Here is a 16,722-nt window from a genome sequence, read left to right on the forward strand (position 1 = left end):
GGAGCCATACCGTCAACTTATTCGCCGATTGGTATATCTTGCTGTGACACGGCCATATTTTACCTATTCCATGCACATTCTATCCCAGTTCATGTAGAGTCCGCGTACAGAGCATTGGGAGGCGGCCTTGCGTGTGGTACGATACTTGAAGGGTACACCCGGGCAAGGATTTTGCTACGGGCAGACAGTGATTTGACGCTTCAGGGGTGGTGTGACTCGGATTGGGCTGCTTGTCCACTCACTAGACGATCATTGATAGGTTGGCTAGTGTTCTTAGGCCAATCTCCTATTTCATGGAAGACAAAGAAGCAGCCTACAGTTTCTACGTCATCGTCAGAGGCTGAATATCGTTCTATGGCAGTAGTAACTTGTGAACTGAAGTGGTTAAAAGGTTTGTTATTGAGCTTGGGAGTACATTATCCCAAAGCTATACCATTATTTTGTGAGGGCACTTGGCAAGCGACAGTTTGATTTTCTATTGTCTTCTATCCCCACCATGCTCCAACTTTAGGGGGGGGGGGGGAGGGGTGTTATGATATATGTGAAAGATTTTATATGATTTGGTTAGGATACTTAGTTGGCAAAGATAAGTTATATGTTAAGCAGATAATATTCATAATATTCTTGCCATAATTATCTTGTACTCGATTATATATTTTGGCCAAGAGCCATGAATGAACGCTATGCAAATATTCTTGATTATTGTTTCACATCTTCCTTTTTCATAGACACGTACAGTTTCACATTTGTTTGAATAAAATGTTCTCTCTAACCTTAATCAACATACTTTGTATTATATTTTGAACTTGGTCTACTTGTACAAAGAAATATTTTCTCTAAACTTTTCTAAAATTATGTGTAAATAAATTTGTTGCAAGTTTCTAGAGGTGAGAAAATATAATATCATGCGGCGGCTGGTATTTGTAGGTCGTCATTGGGCAGAATTAAAGAGAAAACAAAGAGTGATCATTTTTTATTAAATTTGGCATTTTGTATAAATAAATACATGTTATGGAATCCTTCCAAATGGAACAGATTTTGATTTTAAAAAGAGTACGCAAATTATGATCCTACAAATTAATGAATACAGCTTTTACGTTCTGCTTTTGTAAGTTGTTTAGTTTTCAACTTTTTGTCCCAACTCTTGATCAGGGACAAAACTATACTCTGTTATCATTAGAGAAAATATAAATTTTGCTAACATATACTTAAGGTGTTGTTAATTCCATAATCTACGCATGAGTCATTAGATTTAATTTTTTTTTGCTTATTAAGAGTTGCAAAGAATAGTGATGTAGACAACGATTGTTTCATGGGCATTATCTATCTATTACGCCTCACTTGAGCTAGTTAGTTGACATCTACACTTTCAAGATTGTACTGTATGTTCGTTTTTTTTTTTGGGGTTCTATGAATTGACTTATTTATTGCAGTTATTATTTTTCTTATTGATAGGTATAACCCTCAACTTATTTTTATGACCCATCATTATAGCATCATAGTAATTGTGATTATAGTGAAATGGAAGTTGTTTTAAAGAGAACAACATGCATACATCATTGTTTTTGACTTTAGTTAACATTCTTATCTTAATACATCTCAGCTCAAACAGTAACAAAGAAACAAGAAAAGAAATAAAAACAAAGAGTGACAAAGTTAGTTCACGGATCATCGTTGAAATTGGAGTTTAGATTGTGTTAAAAAAGAGAAAGCACAAGTAAAAAGCTTCCAAGGGGGATTTATTCTAGCTTACTATTATTTGTTTTTGAGTGTTAGACATGTGAATATTCAGTACCAAAATCAAATAAGATAAATTTGTTTTCTCTCTTATAATTCTCTTTCATTTATTAATTTTATTACTTTTATTTATTTGCCTCCTTTTGTATGAATTCTATTGATGCACGTACAGTAATATAGAGAGACAAAGAGGTATTTGTCTGTTATTAATTATCTATTCTTTAGAACATAAAATCGAGGGACATTGACAGTGTTGAATGACCTACAAGTTATAGGCTGTTTTTTTCCTTAGAATTCACGGATCCAAGTTTGAGGTTCAGAAATATGTCATTCACATTCACATTTCACTAAATTTATGCTTTGAGAACATAATCTCTGTTACACTTTTGACTTGCATGATCTCTTTGCTTCTCCTGCCATAATATTTATGTGAATTTGAGCGAGGAACATCATTGGTTTTTTTGACCTTTTTTTAGGTGTAAACTGTATTTCTGATGCGCATATAGCCATATATACTTTATATGTAGTAATATGGTCCCAATCACTTGTGTTTTAAAATGAAGTCACTCTGTTTCTCATCGAAGGTCATTGATTTCAGTAAATGTATCAAGTGAAAAAGCTACATGTGAGTAGTCTAATGTATAAGGTTTGGTCGGCTACTCCACATATCAGCATTACACTTTAGCTATATGAAAAAAATGACGTCTTATATTGTTTGAATATACAGTATCATATACAATTTTTTTTGTATGTCAGTCATACGAACGATCAGATCTTTTACTTTGTTTGAAAGATAGAATGACCGTTTAGTAAAAGATAACATAATTAGGATATTATTTTAGCTCAAAATTATTACTTAGTATTTTGAGCTTAGCTTTGATTGCTTAACTCGTTACTTTTTCTAAGTTGACCTGGAGTATCATATGGGCTAATAAAGCTTATTATTACCCCTTATTTTCTACACCTATAACTAAAAAGATCACCCCATAGTGATATATCTTAGTTGATGACAATTGTGTGTGTGTGCGCGTGTGCACTTGTTTTACCTCAACTGATCAAGGATTGATTCTGGTGGTCTTAAGAACAAATTCTGTCACGAAAGTACAAAGTATAAACTACGGAGTATATGAAGTTACCTAAACCAGAAAAATGCCATGCGTTGACGTGTTTAGTACTTTAAAGTGTATGAGAATGACCTCAAAGAAAATTCAAGGTTGTACCAAAGAAATTTCGGAGTTCAAGCTCACATTGTAGCACACAAGTCATACTTGTAAAACTCTTTGTTTCAACTTGTGAACATAAAAAACTTAGCTAATTTATCTATATCTATCTATAACCTATATAAAAGTCCCAAGCACCAAGACGGTAGCAAATTTACTGTTCCTTATAAACAGCGAAATACCACATTTGCCCTCTGCTTCCTTGGCTGAATTTCCAATATCACCTGGGTTAGTTTTGTCTTTTTGGTTTTTAATGGCCTACCTCTTGCTTTGCAGCCCAGTTGCCCCTTGCCCCCATTTCTCTCTCTTTCCTGCTTTTGCTCCTCCTCATCCTCACATCTCCTGATTTTGCTTTATTTCATCTACATCCGCCATTGTTGAACAAGCTTCCAGAAATGAGTCTGCTTCTCCCTCCTCTTGGATTTTGTGCAATTTTAACAAAAAATTTCGGTTTCGATCTTGTTTTTGGGTAATTTATGAGAATTAGGGCTTTTTTATTTCGTTTTTGATCATTAGCGCATAATTAGGGTTTTTCAATTCTGTTTGCTCGAAATTGTCAACATTTTGAATAGAGAGAGAAGTTGGATGTTTTAATTCAAAGTAGCAGTTGATTCACAACATCACAAGGAATCGAACAGTCGAACTTCTTCTCTAATTGATTTTCGATCAAATTTTCCTTTTGTTAAGGTAATTAATTGAACAAAATCTTCGCTAAGCTGTTATTTTGATTAAAAAAAAAGGTAGAATTTTTGAATTTATGATAGCGATTGTTTCCAGAATTTGATCGTCTTCTACGAGAATGTTCAAGCTCAAATTATGTACAATTACGTATTTTTAGCTAGAAATTGCATAATTTTACCTCTTAATTTCACACCGAGCTGACTGATGGGTGACTGGGATAATGACTTGGGAGGAAAGTCGAACAGCTTCAGTCGCGGAGATTCATACCCGGAAGAGCATGACCGGTTCCATGGCCTCCACTCCCACTGTCTAAGCTCCACTGCTGAAGTTGAAGCTCCACACCCACACGTTTATTTCCTTGTGTGTGTTTGCCTTTTGCTCTCTTTTCTGAAAAATGTTGGCTATTGGCATAGTTCTTATCTAAGGCAGCTAAAAATGCTAGGCTTAATGCTTTCTTTTTAATATAAAATCTTGTTCAGATTTTGGTACCTGAAAACGCATGAGCAACAAATTGACTGAGAGACGTGATATGTCAAATGAAAATTGGACATTTGTTTCTGAATATTTTGAAATGAATCAGAATTTTTCGATACAGTGAATGTTCTTGTGACGGTTCTGAGTAATTTCACTAGGATTGTTTTCAATCATGTCGGTGAATAATGATTTTATTAATTATAGCCAGTTCTGAATATCAATGTGTATCATTGCAGATGAATTTTCAAGTCGTGTTGGGTTTCTTGGTCTGGGAATCATGGGTTCTCCAATGGCCCAAAATCTCATTAAGGCCGGGTGAGAATTGTATGAACTATTCCTGTATAAATTTGTCAGGGTAGAATGAAGTATTTTGTCCCCGAGCTCGAGTTTTGTAGATCAAAATGATGGATTTTATTCTTAAGTATGTAGTTATTTTGAAATGAAAATGATCTGTTTTTGTTGGTTGGCCTCCTTTAGATCATTCCAAAAAAACACGTTGGCCACCACTTCGAAGAACACTGATCCGCTTTTTGTCAAGGTTAGCATGGATGGTGCTCCCTAATTAAGGAAGGTTGATCTCAGAACTTATACCACTTATCAAGAACTTTTCTCTGGCCTTGAGAAGATGTTTAGTTGCTTCACACTAGGTTATTATCTGTTACTTGTGACAATGATCCTTATAGCTTTGCTACTGCGATTTAAAATTGCCTATGAATTAGTTTGTTTACAACATTCATTGTCTCTAAAGCCTCGTGGTATTATAAAGAAGATTTGATCGGATTTCAAATGCTTTCAGGTCAATGTGGATCAAACATGACAGAAACGAAATTGAGGGATCTCCTGCATGGATCAGAATATGTTCTCACCTACGAGGACAAGGATGGTGACTGGATGCTTGTTGGAGACGTCCCATGTGAGTAAGTTTCTTTATTTGAATTGTTCCTATACACTAATCATGACAGCATCCCAGCCACCTAAACTGAATGACTAGCTGCTAGATGAGAAGAATGTAACTTGATGATTATACTAGGGACTCAAATATTCGTTGAATGGATTATATATTTACAACTTCAAACTACTTATATAATTATTAATTAAGACTAAGCTTTAGAAAATCTGATGTTTGGTTGTAGATCTATCATATGTTACACTTGAGTCTTGAATTTATGTTGCTATCCCCGTGATTGATGTGTATTGGTTACTGTAAATGGATTTTTTGATGTAGTTATGTGGGCATGGTATAAGAGACCATGCAAATCTGTAAAAATCTAGGCATGTTTATGATGGATACCCAACCAGTTTGACACCTGTGAAGCTTGTGTAACATTTAGAGTTTGAATCCTGCTTAATCAAGTGAATCTCGAGGTCTAGCTTAAACCTCAATGGGTGCAGCAAGTGCAGATTTGTATCGAGTCCCTTCTGTAACATGTAACATGTGACACTGTACTACAATTGATTGATTACATGTTAAGTGGGTATCCCTAGAATCTGCATTCAAGATAGGTTTTTGATATGGAGTTGCATGTTTTATAACCAATCGAATGACCTCATGATTGATTCTAGCTTTCTAAGTTTTGTCATATATGTACGAATTGTTTGTATGATCAACATAAAAGTCTGCATTTGTCTTAATACGAAATCTCTAATACTAGCCTTGAAATTGGATATACTCATGCTAGATTAAATACTCATGTTATTTTATACAGTATTCTCAATAAGTATTTGTATTATTCTAAAACTAGGAGTCTAACACCTACTTGGCTAGGTTCATCTTAATTTGAGTGAGGGTGGGTATTCTATGTTAAACCGATGCGAGCAGCTTCCATTTTACCAATCCTCCAAATGCCCTGATCGCAACACCCAGTTTGTCAATCCTCCAATCGCCCTGATCGCAACACCAAGTTTGCCAATCCTCCAATCCCCTGATCACATCAAATTTAATAGCTTGGTAGCTATTGATTTGATTAGCTAGCATAAAATTTTGCTTTTCAAGTAGTTAAAACCTTGATGATTAGCTCAATTTCAAATTTAGATGAATGAATATATTTATATATTTATTGAATTTGATAATGTTATACAGGAGAATACTAAGACGAAGCATCTACAATTACAGTATAAGGCGAAGGTATACGACATTCTTCAAGGAGGAAGTACGTCACGATTTATAATCATGTATAGTGTTATTGCTACCATCATCTCCAACTTGAATTTGTGTGTTTTTATGTTGTTACTCAGCTATATGTTTAATTTTCTTTCCTGTGATATTGTGTCGTTTTAGGTGGAATTCCAAGTGTGAAGTGGTCTGGGGTTGATGGAAATGATAATGTCCTCGTTATTGATTTCTATGAATTTGGTGAATTTGAATTTTGGGATTTGGGTATTGTTTATTTATGCAATTCGACTGAGATTTTGTTGATGGGTACTGTTGGATTTCCATTTAGACGGGAAACAAATTGAATTTAGTTGTGCAATTTGATCCAAAAGTGGTCACCATGCTTAGATAATTGAATCTGGTACCCTTTTGATTTCTTAATATTTAACTTGAATTCAGCTCAATTTCCATACCATAAAAGGGGTTTCCATTTCATTGAAGGGAAGGGAGAGAGGAGGGGGGGGGGGGGGAGAGAAGCATAAGAAGCAAGAGAAAGGGGAAAGGGAGAGAATGAAGGAATGAAATTAAAGCTCTTTTAGGAGACCGTTAAAGAACATAATATCTTTTCAATGACATGACAAAAATATAAATTATTAAAAAGAGAATATCTTAATTATTAACCATGACCATATAAGACAAATGAGAGGAGCGACAGAAAAAAGGAGTGAGGGAGCAAGTAGGACGAACTGAATTATCAAGATCACAATAGAAGAGTTAGAGGGAACAAAAGGGTTAGAGTCTTAGAGAGAGATGGGGAAAATGTGTCGGTAACGATGCAAGAGAAAGAAGGGAAAGAGAGAAGGAGCACTGTCAGACCGAAATGTCACTAGCAAGTAGCAACGGCAAGCTCCATTTTCTTTCTTTTTTTTTTTTTAATTCATTTGGTTGCTTATTTTTGAGAAATTATATGATTTTTTATGTTAGAATTCCGAGTTTTCCTTTTTGAAAGTAAAATGTATACCTGTTTTGACTACCTGTCTTTAGTTCGTTTTCTCTCCTTTTTAATTGCTTTGATTTCTATGAATTTGCATCGTATGTGATTTATATTCTTAGTTTAATTAATTGGTGTAATTTACAGGATTGATTTAATTTTTCTGCTTTTCTAATTTTTTGGTGTTTATTCTGTTTTCTTTGTTTTGGTATTTATGAATTTGCATTGCTTGTGATTTATATTCTCAATTTATTAATTATTGTTAATTTATTGGATTGATTTTGTATTTATTCTTTTTGCTATTAGAATGAAAGCCATATGTTGACTTAAACCAATGTCCTATTACCAATAACAGTTTAATTGCTATTGCTGAAAACTGTCCGAATTTGACAGTCTTATTAATTGAAATGTGCCCTGAAATAGGTAATGACAGCATGCAAGCAATTACTCAGGGCTGCCCCAAACTGGAATCTATATAATGGTTCTAATTTCTGACTGAGATTCATTTTCTTATGTTGTGCAGCAAGTAGAACATAGTAATGTTAGCAAAATGGGGAAGAAAGGAAGCTGGTTTTCAGCAAGTAAGAGGGTCTTTGCTCATAGCTCTAAGGAGAATGTAGCTAATGTAAGTGAATTTCTTTCAGATTCGTTATTTGTTGTTTTTTGCAGACTCGAAACTTTTGAGTTCAGGCAATCTCTGCATTTTATTGTAAAAATAAGGGATTTAAAATTTACTCATATCAGATATAATAAAGTTAACAAAGACTAATTGCAAAATCTGGCTTGATACTTGTTCATGTTAAACTGATAGGGAATAGAGAAGAAAAATAAAGAAAGGGCTCGGGAATCTAAAATTCGAGATGGCCATTCGTTCTTGCCTTTTGTCAGAGACCCAGTAGCATTGAGAATACTTAGGTGGTTGAAAGGGGGCACCAAGTTACAAAACCTGAGCAACCAAAGGCAGAACTTCCGACTCCACCTGAGCAAAAGGCAGAACCTCCGGCTCCACCTCAGCAACCAAAGACAGAACCTCCTCATGTAACTCCAATTCGATATATTTATAGCTTCTCTGAGTTATAGAAATCCCTTCCTTTCAAATGCCAAATGACACTGATGTCTTTATAATTTTGTATTCTAATACTGTAGCTACAATCTTTTGTGGCTGAAACTATCTTGTCTAATAAACTTTTTTCACTTTGGATGATTTGCAGAATTCTCGTTTAAGTCACAAGAGCTTACACCTATCTTGTTAGCAGTCTTAGCACTTAGTAGTTAGCTTGATGCTTTAAATTGCTGCTGTTGTTGAATTGTTATGGGAGAGAGGGGGAATGAGGGGGATTGGAAAAAGGAGAAGGATAGAAAAAGAGGGTAAATGGGAGAGAGGGGGAATGAGTGAGAGAGAGGAGGGCAGAAGAAAGAAGGACCGGTAAAGAGAAGGGGGGCTAGGGAGAGAGAGTGGTCGGGAGAATGAGAATGGGCAAGCCAAAAGAGAAAGATGGCGAGCCAAGAGATGGGCTGTGACTCAGAAGAGAGTGAGGGAAAAGGGGATCGGGAGAGAGGAGCCGAAGAAGAGAACGGGAGAAAGAGGTTGGGCCAAGAGAGAGAGATAAGGGTCTAAAGAGATAGAAATAGAGAAATATATAGAGAGAGAGAGGCCGGGAGAGTGATATAGAGAGAGATAGGTTGAGGGAGAGAAACTGGGAAAAATAGAGGGGTCCGTATGTGGAAGAGAGTGAGGAGGAGATGACTGGGGGGAGAAGGAGTAAGTGCAACCTATAATTTCAAAGCCTTTTAGAGGATAGAATAGGTATAGGGACAAGGAGCAGGTTAAAAAGAAAGAGATCGAGTGAGAGAAAGCTAAGAGTTTGGACCAATAAAAGAAAGAAGGAAAAATAGGAGAACAGGTGCAACCTATAAATTTTGAAGCCATTATAAAAAAAGAGGGAGTAGATAGACAAGGTTGAAGGATAAAGGGAAAGAGAGAAATAAAGGTTTCAATGCAATAGAGGATAGAAGAGGTGAGAAACACTTAAAGAGACCATTTTTAATGTTTAATTGTGGAAAAGACTTAAAAGATATGGAGGAGGAAATGGAGAAAAATTAGGATTGTGAATTGAATAAAAAAAAATGGTGAGGGACTTTTAAGGAAGAAGAAAGAGATGCAGAACTCTTTAGAGAACCATCTTTAGTATGTAATCAAGGAGTAGTAAATAACACTTTGATTTTAAATTTTGCAAACCATAAAAGTCAATTGTTAAGATATATAAAATTTATTTTTTTTTTCTTTTTTTTTTTTGTAAAACCATAGTAATATATACCTTTAGAGAGAGACAGAGGATGGGGGGAGGAGGAGTGGGAGAGAGCAAGAGAGACTGGGGAAGGAAAGGGTGAGAAAGGGAGGAGGGTGAGAAAGGGAGGAGGGTGAGATATATAGAGAAATAAAAAGGATGGGAGAGAGAGAGGGGCCAGGAGAGAGACTGAGAGGAAATCAGGAAATGGCTAGATGAAAAAGAAAGAGGAACAATGAAAGATAGAGATGACAAGCTGTGAGAAAGAGAGGGGATGCTAGGAGAGGATAGGGCATGTCGAGAAAGGAAAGGGATCGAGAGAGAGAGATAGGCGGGGCCAGGAGAGAAAGTGAGAAAAAGAAGAAGGGTCGGGAAGGAGATGGAAGAAGAGAGGGGGAAGGGGTTGGGAGAAGAGAGAGAAAGAAAGAAAAAAGAGGGGGTTGGGAAGGAAAGAGAGTAAGAGAGAAGGAAAGAAAGAGAAATAGGGCCAAGAGAGAGAGAAGGGGGTTGAAAGAGAAAGAAATAGAGCAATAAAAAAGAAAGGGGCCGAGAGAGATAGAGTAATAAAAAGGGAGAGCGAGAGAGAGAGAGAAGGAGGTTGGAAGAAAGATGGAGATAGAAAGAATCTGGAACAGAGGGACGGGGGGGGGGGAAGAGAGGGGCTAGGGGAAAAAGAAACAGATGCAACCTATAATTTTCAAAGCTTTTTAGAGGATGTAACAGGGGCAAGAAGGAATAGGAAAGAAGAAGGAAAATGAGAGAAAGAGCTTGGGCCTATAAAAGAAGGATTAAGTAAGAGGGGAGCAAATGCGACCTAGAATTCTCAATTCCATTAAAAATGATAAGAGGGAGCAGGGGACAAGGCTAGGGGGGAGATAAAGGGAAAGAGAGAGAATATGTGTGTGTGTGTGTGTGTGTGTGAGAGAGAGAGAGAGAGAGAGAGAGAGAGAGAGAGAGAGATGTTTTAGGGCAATAGAAGAAGGAAGAGGTGAAAAGCACATTAAGAGACCATTCTTAGTGTTTAATTGTGAAAGAGACTCAGAAGCTATAGAGGAAGGGACTGGAGAGAAATTAGGAATGTGAAATGAAGAAATAAAAATCGTGAGGGACTTTTAAAAAAGAGAAAGAGATAGATGAATAACTCTTTAGAAGACCATCTTTAGTATGTAAATCAAAGATTAGTTAAATGGTACTTTTCAATAAGATTCTAAATATTATAAAACCATATATAAGTTAAGTGTTAAATGTAAAGGAAGATGGAAAGTGGTGAGGAGGGGAATTGAAAAGAGGGGGGTAGATAGCATGGATTAACTTTGTAAATTATACTATATCATTAGATAAGGAAGGAGAAGAAGCAAAGGAGGGAGAGTGATAATGGTTAGCTCTACCTTATAAACCAAGATTATACTGTTAGCTTAGCTCTCCCTTAATAAAACCAGATGAGTTAAGTGTAAAAATGTAAAGGAAGATGAAAATGGAGGGAATGGTGGGGGGTGTTTAAACACAAGTGAAGATTAACTTTATTAATTTTGCAAAATCATAAGATAGGGAAGGAGGGTGGGATGGAAGAAAGGCGAAAGAGAGCGTGATAGAGATGGTTACTTAATTGCCAATTTTATGTGCTCAGAATTCAATTAATATCATTAATGTGATACTTTGTATAAAAAGTCAAATTGATTAATAACTCATTTAGAACAAAAAAAATAACCATACTAGAGAGAGGTGAGAGAGTGAGAGAGAAAGAGAGAGAGTTTGGGAAATAAAAGTATGGAAGAGAATACTTTTTAGAGTATAATTGAGTAAGGAGATGACAATACTTTTTAGAAACTTTCAAAAATGTTCAAAATCATAAAAGATGAGTGCAAGAAAGAGAAAGCTAAATGAGATGTTTAATTGTGAGGGGCTTCTAGGAAAGAGAAAGAAATAGATGAAGAACTTTTTAGAGGATCATCTTTAGTGTGTCATTAAGGATTAGGTAAATGAGATGAAGAACTTTTTAGAAGATCTCTTTAGTATGTAATTAAGGATTAGATAAATGTTACTTTTCGAAAGGATTCTAAATATTGTAAAACCATATAAGTGAAATGATAAAATGTAAATGAAGATGGAAAATAGTGAGGAGGGTAACTCAGAATAGGGGGGTGGCAAGTATCGATTAACTTTGTAAATTTTGTTATAATATTAGATAAAGGAGGGACAAAGCAAAGGAGGGAGAGTAATAGTGATTATTTTTACAAGATCTTTTACTCCTAAACCTTTTTTAAAAATATTTGCAATCTATTTTATTTTCTTTTTCCAAAAAATTTAGTTACAAAATATCCAAAGATCTACAAGATGTCTGTTATTGTTAACACTTGGATAATTATACCTAGAAATATTTTACTTTTTTAAGGGTTTCTTTTGTTTACCTTTTTTTTTTTTTTTAATAAACCATTGTTTTTAACAAATTCCCAAACAATACTAAACAATTCTTTTACCCTTATTGTTAAGTATTAAATCATCATAACTATTAAAATGCTATTAGTCTTTTAAAACTATTTTCAATCAATTTAGCAACAATCAACTTTTATTATTGCCATTATTTATATAGTTATTATAATTAAAATATAAGAATCTACAACCTAATTAAATCTTTCCGTCACTTTAGTAATAATAATCAATTTATGTAATTATTACAAATTAAATATCACCAAATTGAGGGACAGCACACTACTATCAAGACAATGTTTTTGGGATTTTTTTTCCCCCGTTTTTTGTATGAGTTCAACTAATATATATGCTGAGTATTATTTGCTGAAGAAATGTATATGAGTATTGCCAATAAAGGATACTACAAATTACTAACACAAGTCGTGAGTAATTTGTTGAAGTTACCGTACTAATCACATATAAGGGGATTAAACAATAAAATAATAACTATCACAACTGTTTAGAAGTGATAAATCAACATATAATCAAACAATTTACAAAATAATAACAAATTACGATCACCAGAATCAAAATAATGCAATAATTTCAATTCAATCAACACACCTATATATTACATTAATTCCTTGGCAGCACAATCTATTCCATCATATTTCAACTTTGATCAACGCTAACAACTATACCTAACTTTGTTACAAATAAAACATTAGAAATAATTTGCACATATAACATCGAATAATTACACATTAATCACCGAGCATAGATCACCAAATTGGGGGACCGCGTGTGGGCCAACAACTAGTTAGACATAAATGCAAGATGAAAGTATTGAATGGTTCAAGTCTGGAGATTCTTAGATGGTCTAAAATCAATGTATAAGTTTGTGGTCAAAATGATAGACTAACAAGAAGGTTAACTGGTATTACAATAAGGGTGATAAACTGATTATTTGATGTGTTTAATGCTGAATAATCAGTAGAGATGTTGTGCAATTGGGGTTTGTAGTGCCTTTGAATTTGTTATAGTTAGAATAATCGTAAAAGGTGTGGTGGTCCTTAGTTATGTTTAGTTACTCATGTTGTCCGAAATTAGTAGTCACATTCTGATATAGTAATAATATGCGACTTTTTTGGGTTAGTGAGAGGAAGAAGATAGTATTGACCCATCTAATTAAAATAATCTTTCGTAAAATCATGTCATATCCTTGATTATGGGGATGGAGACATGTATTCAATACAGAAGGAGCTGGGTAATTTTTTCCGACAAAGGGATTGACTTCCTAGTTTCTAAGTCTCTAGTCTTATTTTTCATATGACTAAATTTCCTCTAGTTTGGCCTATAATGCATCATCATGTCCTTCATATTCTTCTATAAGACCAACAACCAAACATAGCAATGATGAAAACAATAGTTATCATCTTTGTAATCCTTCCCATTGCCCCTATCCTCATACTTGGTATAAATGGAAACTCTTTAAGTAAGGGTTCATTTCTTTCTGTAGAGAATCCAATTGATACATTAACCTCCCCAAACAGTGTTTTCTCTGCAGGGTTTTATCCTGTTGGTAACAATGCATTTTGCTTTGCTATCTGGTTCAAAAATTCTGTTGACAAAGCTGTAGTTTGGATGGCAAATCGAGATCAACCAGTGAACGGCAAATTTTCCAGGCTTAAGCTCTTGAAAGATGGCAATCTCAAACTCATGGATGCTGGCCGAATCACTTTATGGTCATCCAACACATTTGGAAGCTCAATTCTACAGCTTCTTGACACGAGTAACCTTGTTCTGAAAAACTCATCACAAGCCATCCTTTGGCAAAGCTTTAAATTTCCAACCAACACTTCACTTGCAAACCAATATCTCACCTGGGAGCTCACCTAGGTCTCCTATAGAAGCCAAACAAACTATTCTTCTGGTTTCTACAAACTTTACTTTGATAATGACAATGTTTTAAGGCTACTCTTTGATGACAGAATGGGAATATCTAGTGTTTATTGGCCTGATATTGGGCTTGTTAGCTGGGAGGCAGGTAGGATCACGTTCAATGATAGTCGAGTTGCTAATTTTGATTCCAATGGTCATTTTCAATCATTTGATGATCTGCAGTTCAATGCCATTGATTATGGGATGGGGCCTCAGAGAAGGCTCACTCTTGATTTTGATGGTAATTTGAGGATGTACAGTTTAGAAGACAATGGTCAATGGTTGGTTACATGGGAAGCTTTCATTAAGCAATGTAATGTGAATGGTTTGTGTGGACCTAACAACTTATGCAAGTATTCACCTTACTTTGGAAGGAAATGTACTTGTTTACCAGGTTTCAAGCTTAAAGATCATTCAAATTGGATGCATGGGTGTGAGCCAGAATTCGAAATTCCTAATAATATTAGCCCAGGTTGATTTCATTGGTTTCTCTAATGTAGAATTTTATGGCTATGATCTTCATCACCTACTTAACTACACGTTAGATGGCTGCCGAAACCTTTGTTTATAGTCACCGGACTGCAAGGCTTTCTTGCTCAAGTTTGATCACAACACGTTTAACTGTTACCCTAAGGTGCGTCTACTCAATGGATATAATGCACCTTATTTTCATGGCACTCTGTATCTCAAAGTTCCCAAGAACATTAGTGCTTCTATTATATCTCCAAATAGCACAACTGAAGATCAGCCAAAGCTCTATTGTGATGCAGGTGACACAACAATCCAGCTGCAAAGAGATTATCGGACAAAGGATGAAGGAGGGCTATTGAAATTCATGCTTTGGTTTGCTGTTGGAACTGTAATTGCATAAATAATTTGCGTTCTAATGGAGTGGTGCTTTCTATTTAAGGGTCAAAATGACTCAAGCAAGGTAACACAAGATTATGATGTCATATTTGGCTTCAAGAGGTTTTCCCATGATGAGTTAAGAAAGGCAACTAAAAATTTTCGAGAAGAGATTGGGAGAGGATCGTACGGAGTTGTTTACAAAGGTAAGTTGGAAGATGGAAGAGTCGCCGCAATCAAGAAGCTTGTAGATGGTAGTGATCAAGGCGTTGCAGAGTTATTAGCAGAGGTAAGCACCATAGGGAGACTCAACCACATGAACCTGATTGATATTTGGGGATATAGTGCTCAAGGAAGGCAAAGGTTGTTGGTGTTAGAGTACATGGAAAACAAATCACTAGCAGAGAAGCTATCCAAGACTTCATTGAGTTGGGAAAGGCGGTATGAGATTGCTCTGGGACTGCAAGAGGCTTAGCTTATCTGCACGAGGAATGCTTGGAGTGGATCCTACATTGCGACGTTAAGCCCCAAAACGTCTTGTTAGACGAAAATTTTCATCCAAAGGTTGCTGATTTCGGTTTGTCAAAGTTGATGAATCTAACTGGAGCAAGTCATTCTAGTTTCTCAAGGATTAGAGGAACAAGAGGGTACATGGCTCCAGAATGGATTACCAACCTATCTATAACTTCAAAGGTTGATGTTTACAGTTACGGGGTTGTTTTGTTAGAGATAGTAACAGGAGAAAATCCCGGTGTGGTTGATGTTGTGACATGGGTAAGGGAGAAAAAGATCGAGGTGCCAACGTTGGAGGCATGGGTTGAAGAAATCGCGGACCCAATGATGGAAGGCAACTACAATGCTGCTCAGATGCGAACCCTGATTTTAGTAGCTTTGCAGTGTGTTAAGGATGACAAAGATGCAAGGCCAACTATGAGTCAGGTGGTTGAGATTCTCCAAGGTGATCATTCCATACCCTAAACCTAATTATTATGTACTTAGCCATGTTATTAGTTTAGTCTATATATGTTGAGAATTTTAGTGCATCAATTTTTTTTTTTTTTGGGTTTTTGCTATGTTACATGTTAAATTATCATCACTATTACTTCTATATGAATAAGAGTTTCATTTTATAACTCTGATTATGTTTTGTCAATTAAAGGCCTAGGGTTCTAGATTAAGCCCTTAGACTCTTGCTTTGATGGCCTTACTATTAATTGAGTGTTGAGTAAAAACTATATATTGTATTCCCTCCGTCCCTTAAAGATTGTTTATCCCCAATTTTCAATTTATAAACTGATGAATGGAGTGAGTAGTAGAGTAGCTAATTGAGCAGAGCAACTCGCGAGCAGCTCGAACTCGACTCGGTCAAAGCTCGACTCGAGTAGGCTCGTGCTCGCTCGATTCAGCTCGAAACTCGATAATTGTACAAGAAAATTAATATTTTTATATTCTTCTATCTTTAAAAACAAACAATTTACCTTGAAACTTAATAAATTAAAATTAATACATTCTAGGAGAAAAATTTTATATAAAGAGAAGAAAATGTAATTAACAAACTTTTGAAATTCAAGAGACCTAAATTTTTAAACGAGTTGCTCGTGATCGACTCAGCTCGACTCGAAACTTAATGAGCACGAGTCGAGCAACTCTCTGCTCATGATCAACTCGCTCGATTATCACCCCTAGTGAGACAGTGAGTAGGTAAATTTGTTTAAGTATGTGGGGTAGTAAATAAAATATAAAATTAGTGGGTTCATTCTTACTAAAATGAAAATAGGTTAATTTTTTTTCCTATATCCAAAAAGGAATTGAAACAATCTTTAAGGAACAGATGGAGTATAAGATAAAATTATGAGTCTAACCTTATTTATAGTTTTAGTTTTGAATCCTTGCTTAGAGCGAGGCATCCATAAAAGTTGTTCTAGACACACACATGAAGATCAAGAAGAAGAGTTCAATTGCGTACTACAATAACAAGCTCAACTGATGATGGGAGTGTTAACTTCTTAAACTCATAATGTGTGACAATATGCTCTCATTTTC

At 35.5% G+C, this 16,722-nt stretch overlaps 1 protein-coding gene and 1 pseudogene across 11 annotated transcripts; both read left to right on the forward strand.

Annotated features, from left to right (window-relative positions):
• Positions 1 to 2,964: 2,964 nt before the first annotated feature.
• Positions 2,965 to 8,405, forward strand: LOC110708826. Of its 11 annotated transcripts, none has more exons than XR_002508807.1 (7): positions 2,965 to 3,644; positions 4,349 to 4,427; positions 4,590 to 4,759; positions 4,909 to 5,025; positions 6,193 to 6,284; positions 7,719 to 7,820; positions 8,007 to 8,405. XR_002508807.1 is itself a non-coding variant. In XM_021887058.1 (7 exons), exons 3-7 carry the CDS (start codon positions 4,738 to 4,740, stop codon positions 8,235 to 8,237), a joined length of 546 nt encoding a protein of 181 aa, XP_021742750.1. In that variant the 5' UTR covers positions 2,999 to 3,644; positions 4,349 to 4,436; positions 4,590 to 4,737; the 3' UTR covers positions 8,238 to 8,405. The 11 variants fall into 11 exon arrangements, 5 of the variants coding, with proteins under 5 accessions (XP_021742750.1, XP_021742745.1, XP_021742755.1 ...); XR_002508805.1 differs by having other exon boundaries at positions 2,966 to 3,644; positions 4,909 to 5,029; XR_002508809.1 differs by having other exon boundaries at positions 2,967 to 3,644; positions 4,909 to 5,029; positions 6,193 to 6,237.
• Positions 8,406 to 13,305: 4,900 nt separating this feature from the next.
• Positions 13,306 to 16,053, forward strand: LOC110707847 (annotated as a pseudogene).
• Positions 16,054 to 16,722: the final 669 nt, after the last annotated feature.

Source organism: Chenopodium quinoa, unplaced genomic scaffold (genome assembly GCF_001683475.1).
Source record: "Chenopodium quinoa cultivar QQ74 unplaced genomic scaffold, ASM168347v1, whole genome shotgun sequence".
Lineage (NCBI taxonomy): Eukaryota > Viridiplantae > Streptophyta > Magnoliopsida > Caryophyllales > Amaranthaceae > Chenopodium > Chenopodium quinoa.

Coding starts and splice junctions, on each gene's coding strand:
- LOC110708826 (XM_021887058.1), top strand. CDS start 4,738: ATGTTTAGTTGCTTCACACTAG. Junction 5,030..6,192: donor GTTGGAGACGTCCCATGTGA/GTAAGTTTCTTT, acceptor AATGTTATACAG/GAGAATACTAAGACGAAGCA. Junction 6,263..7,718: donor CGACATTCTTCAAGGAGGAA/GTACGTCACGAT, acceptor TATGTTGTGCAG/CAAGTAGAACATAGTAATGT.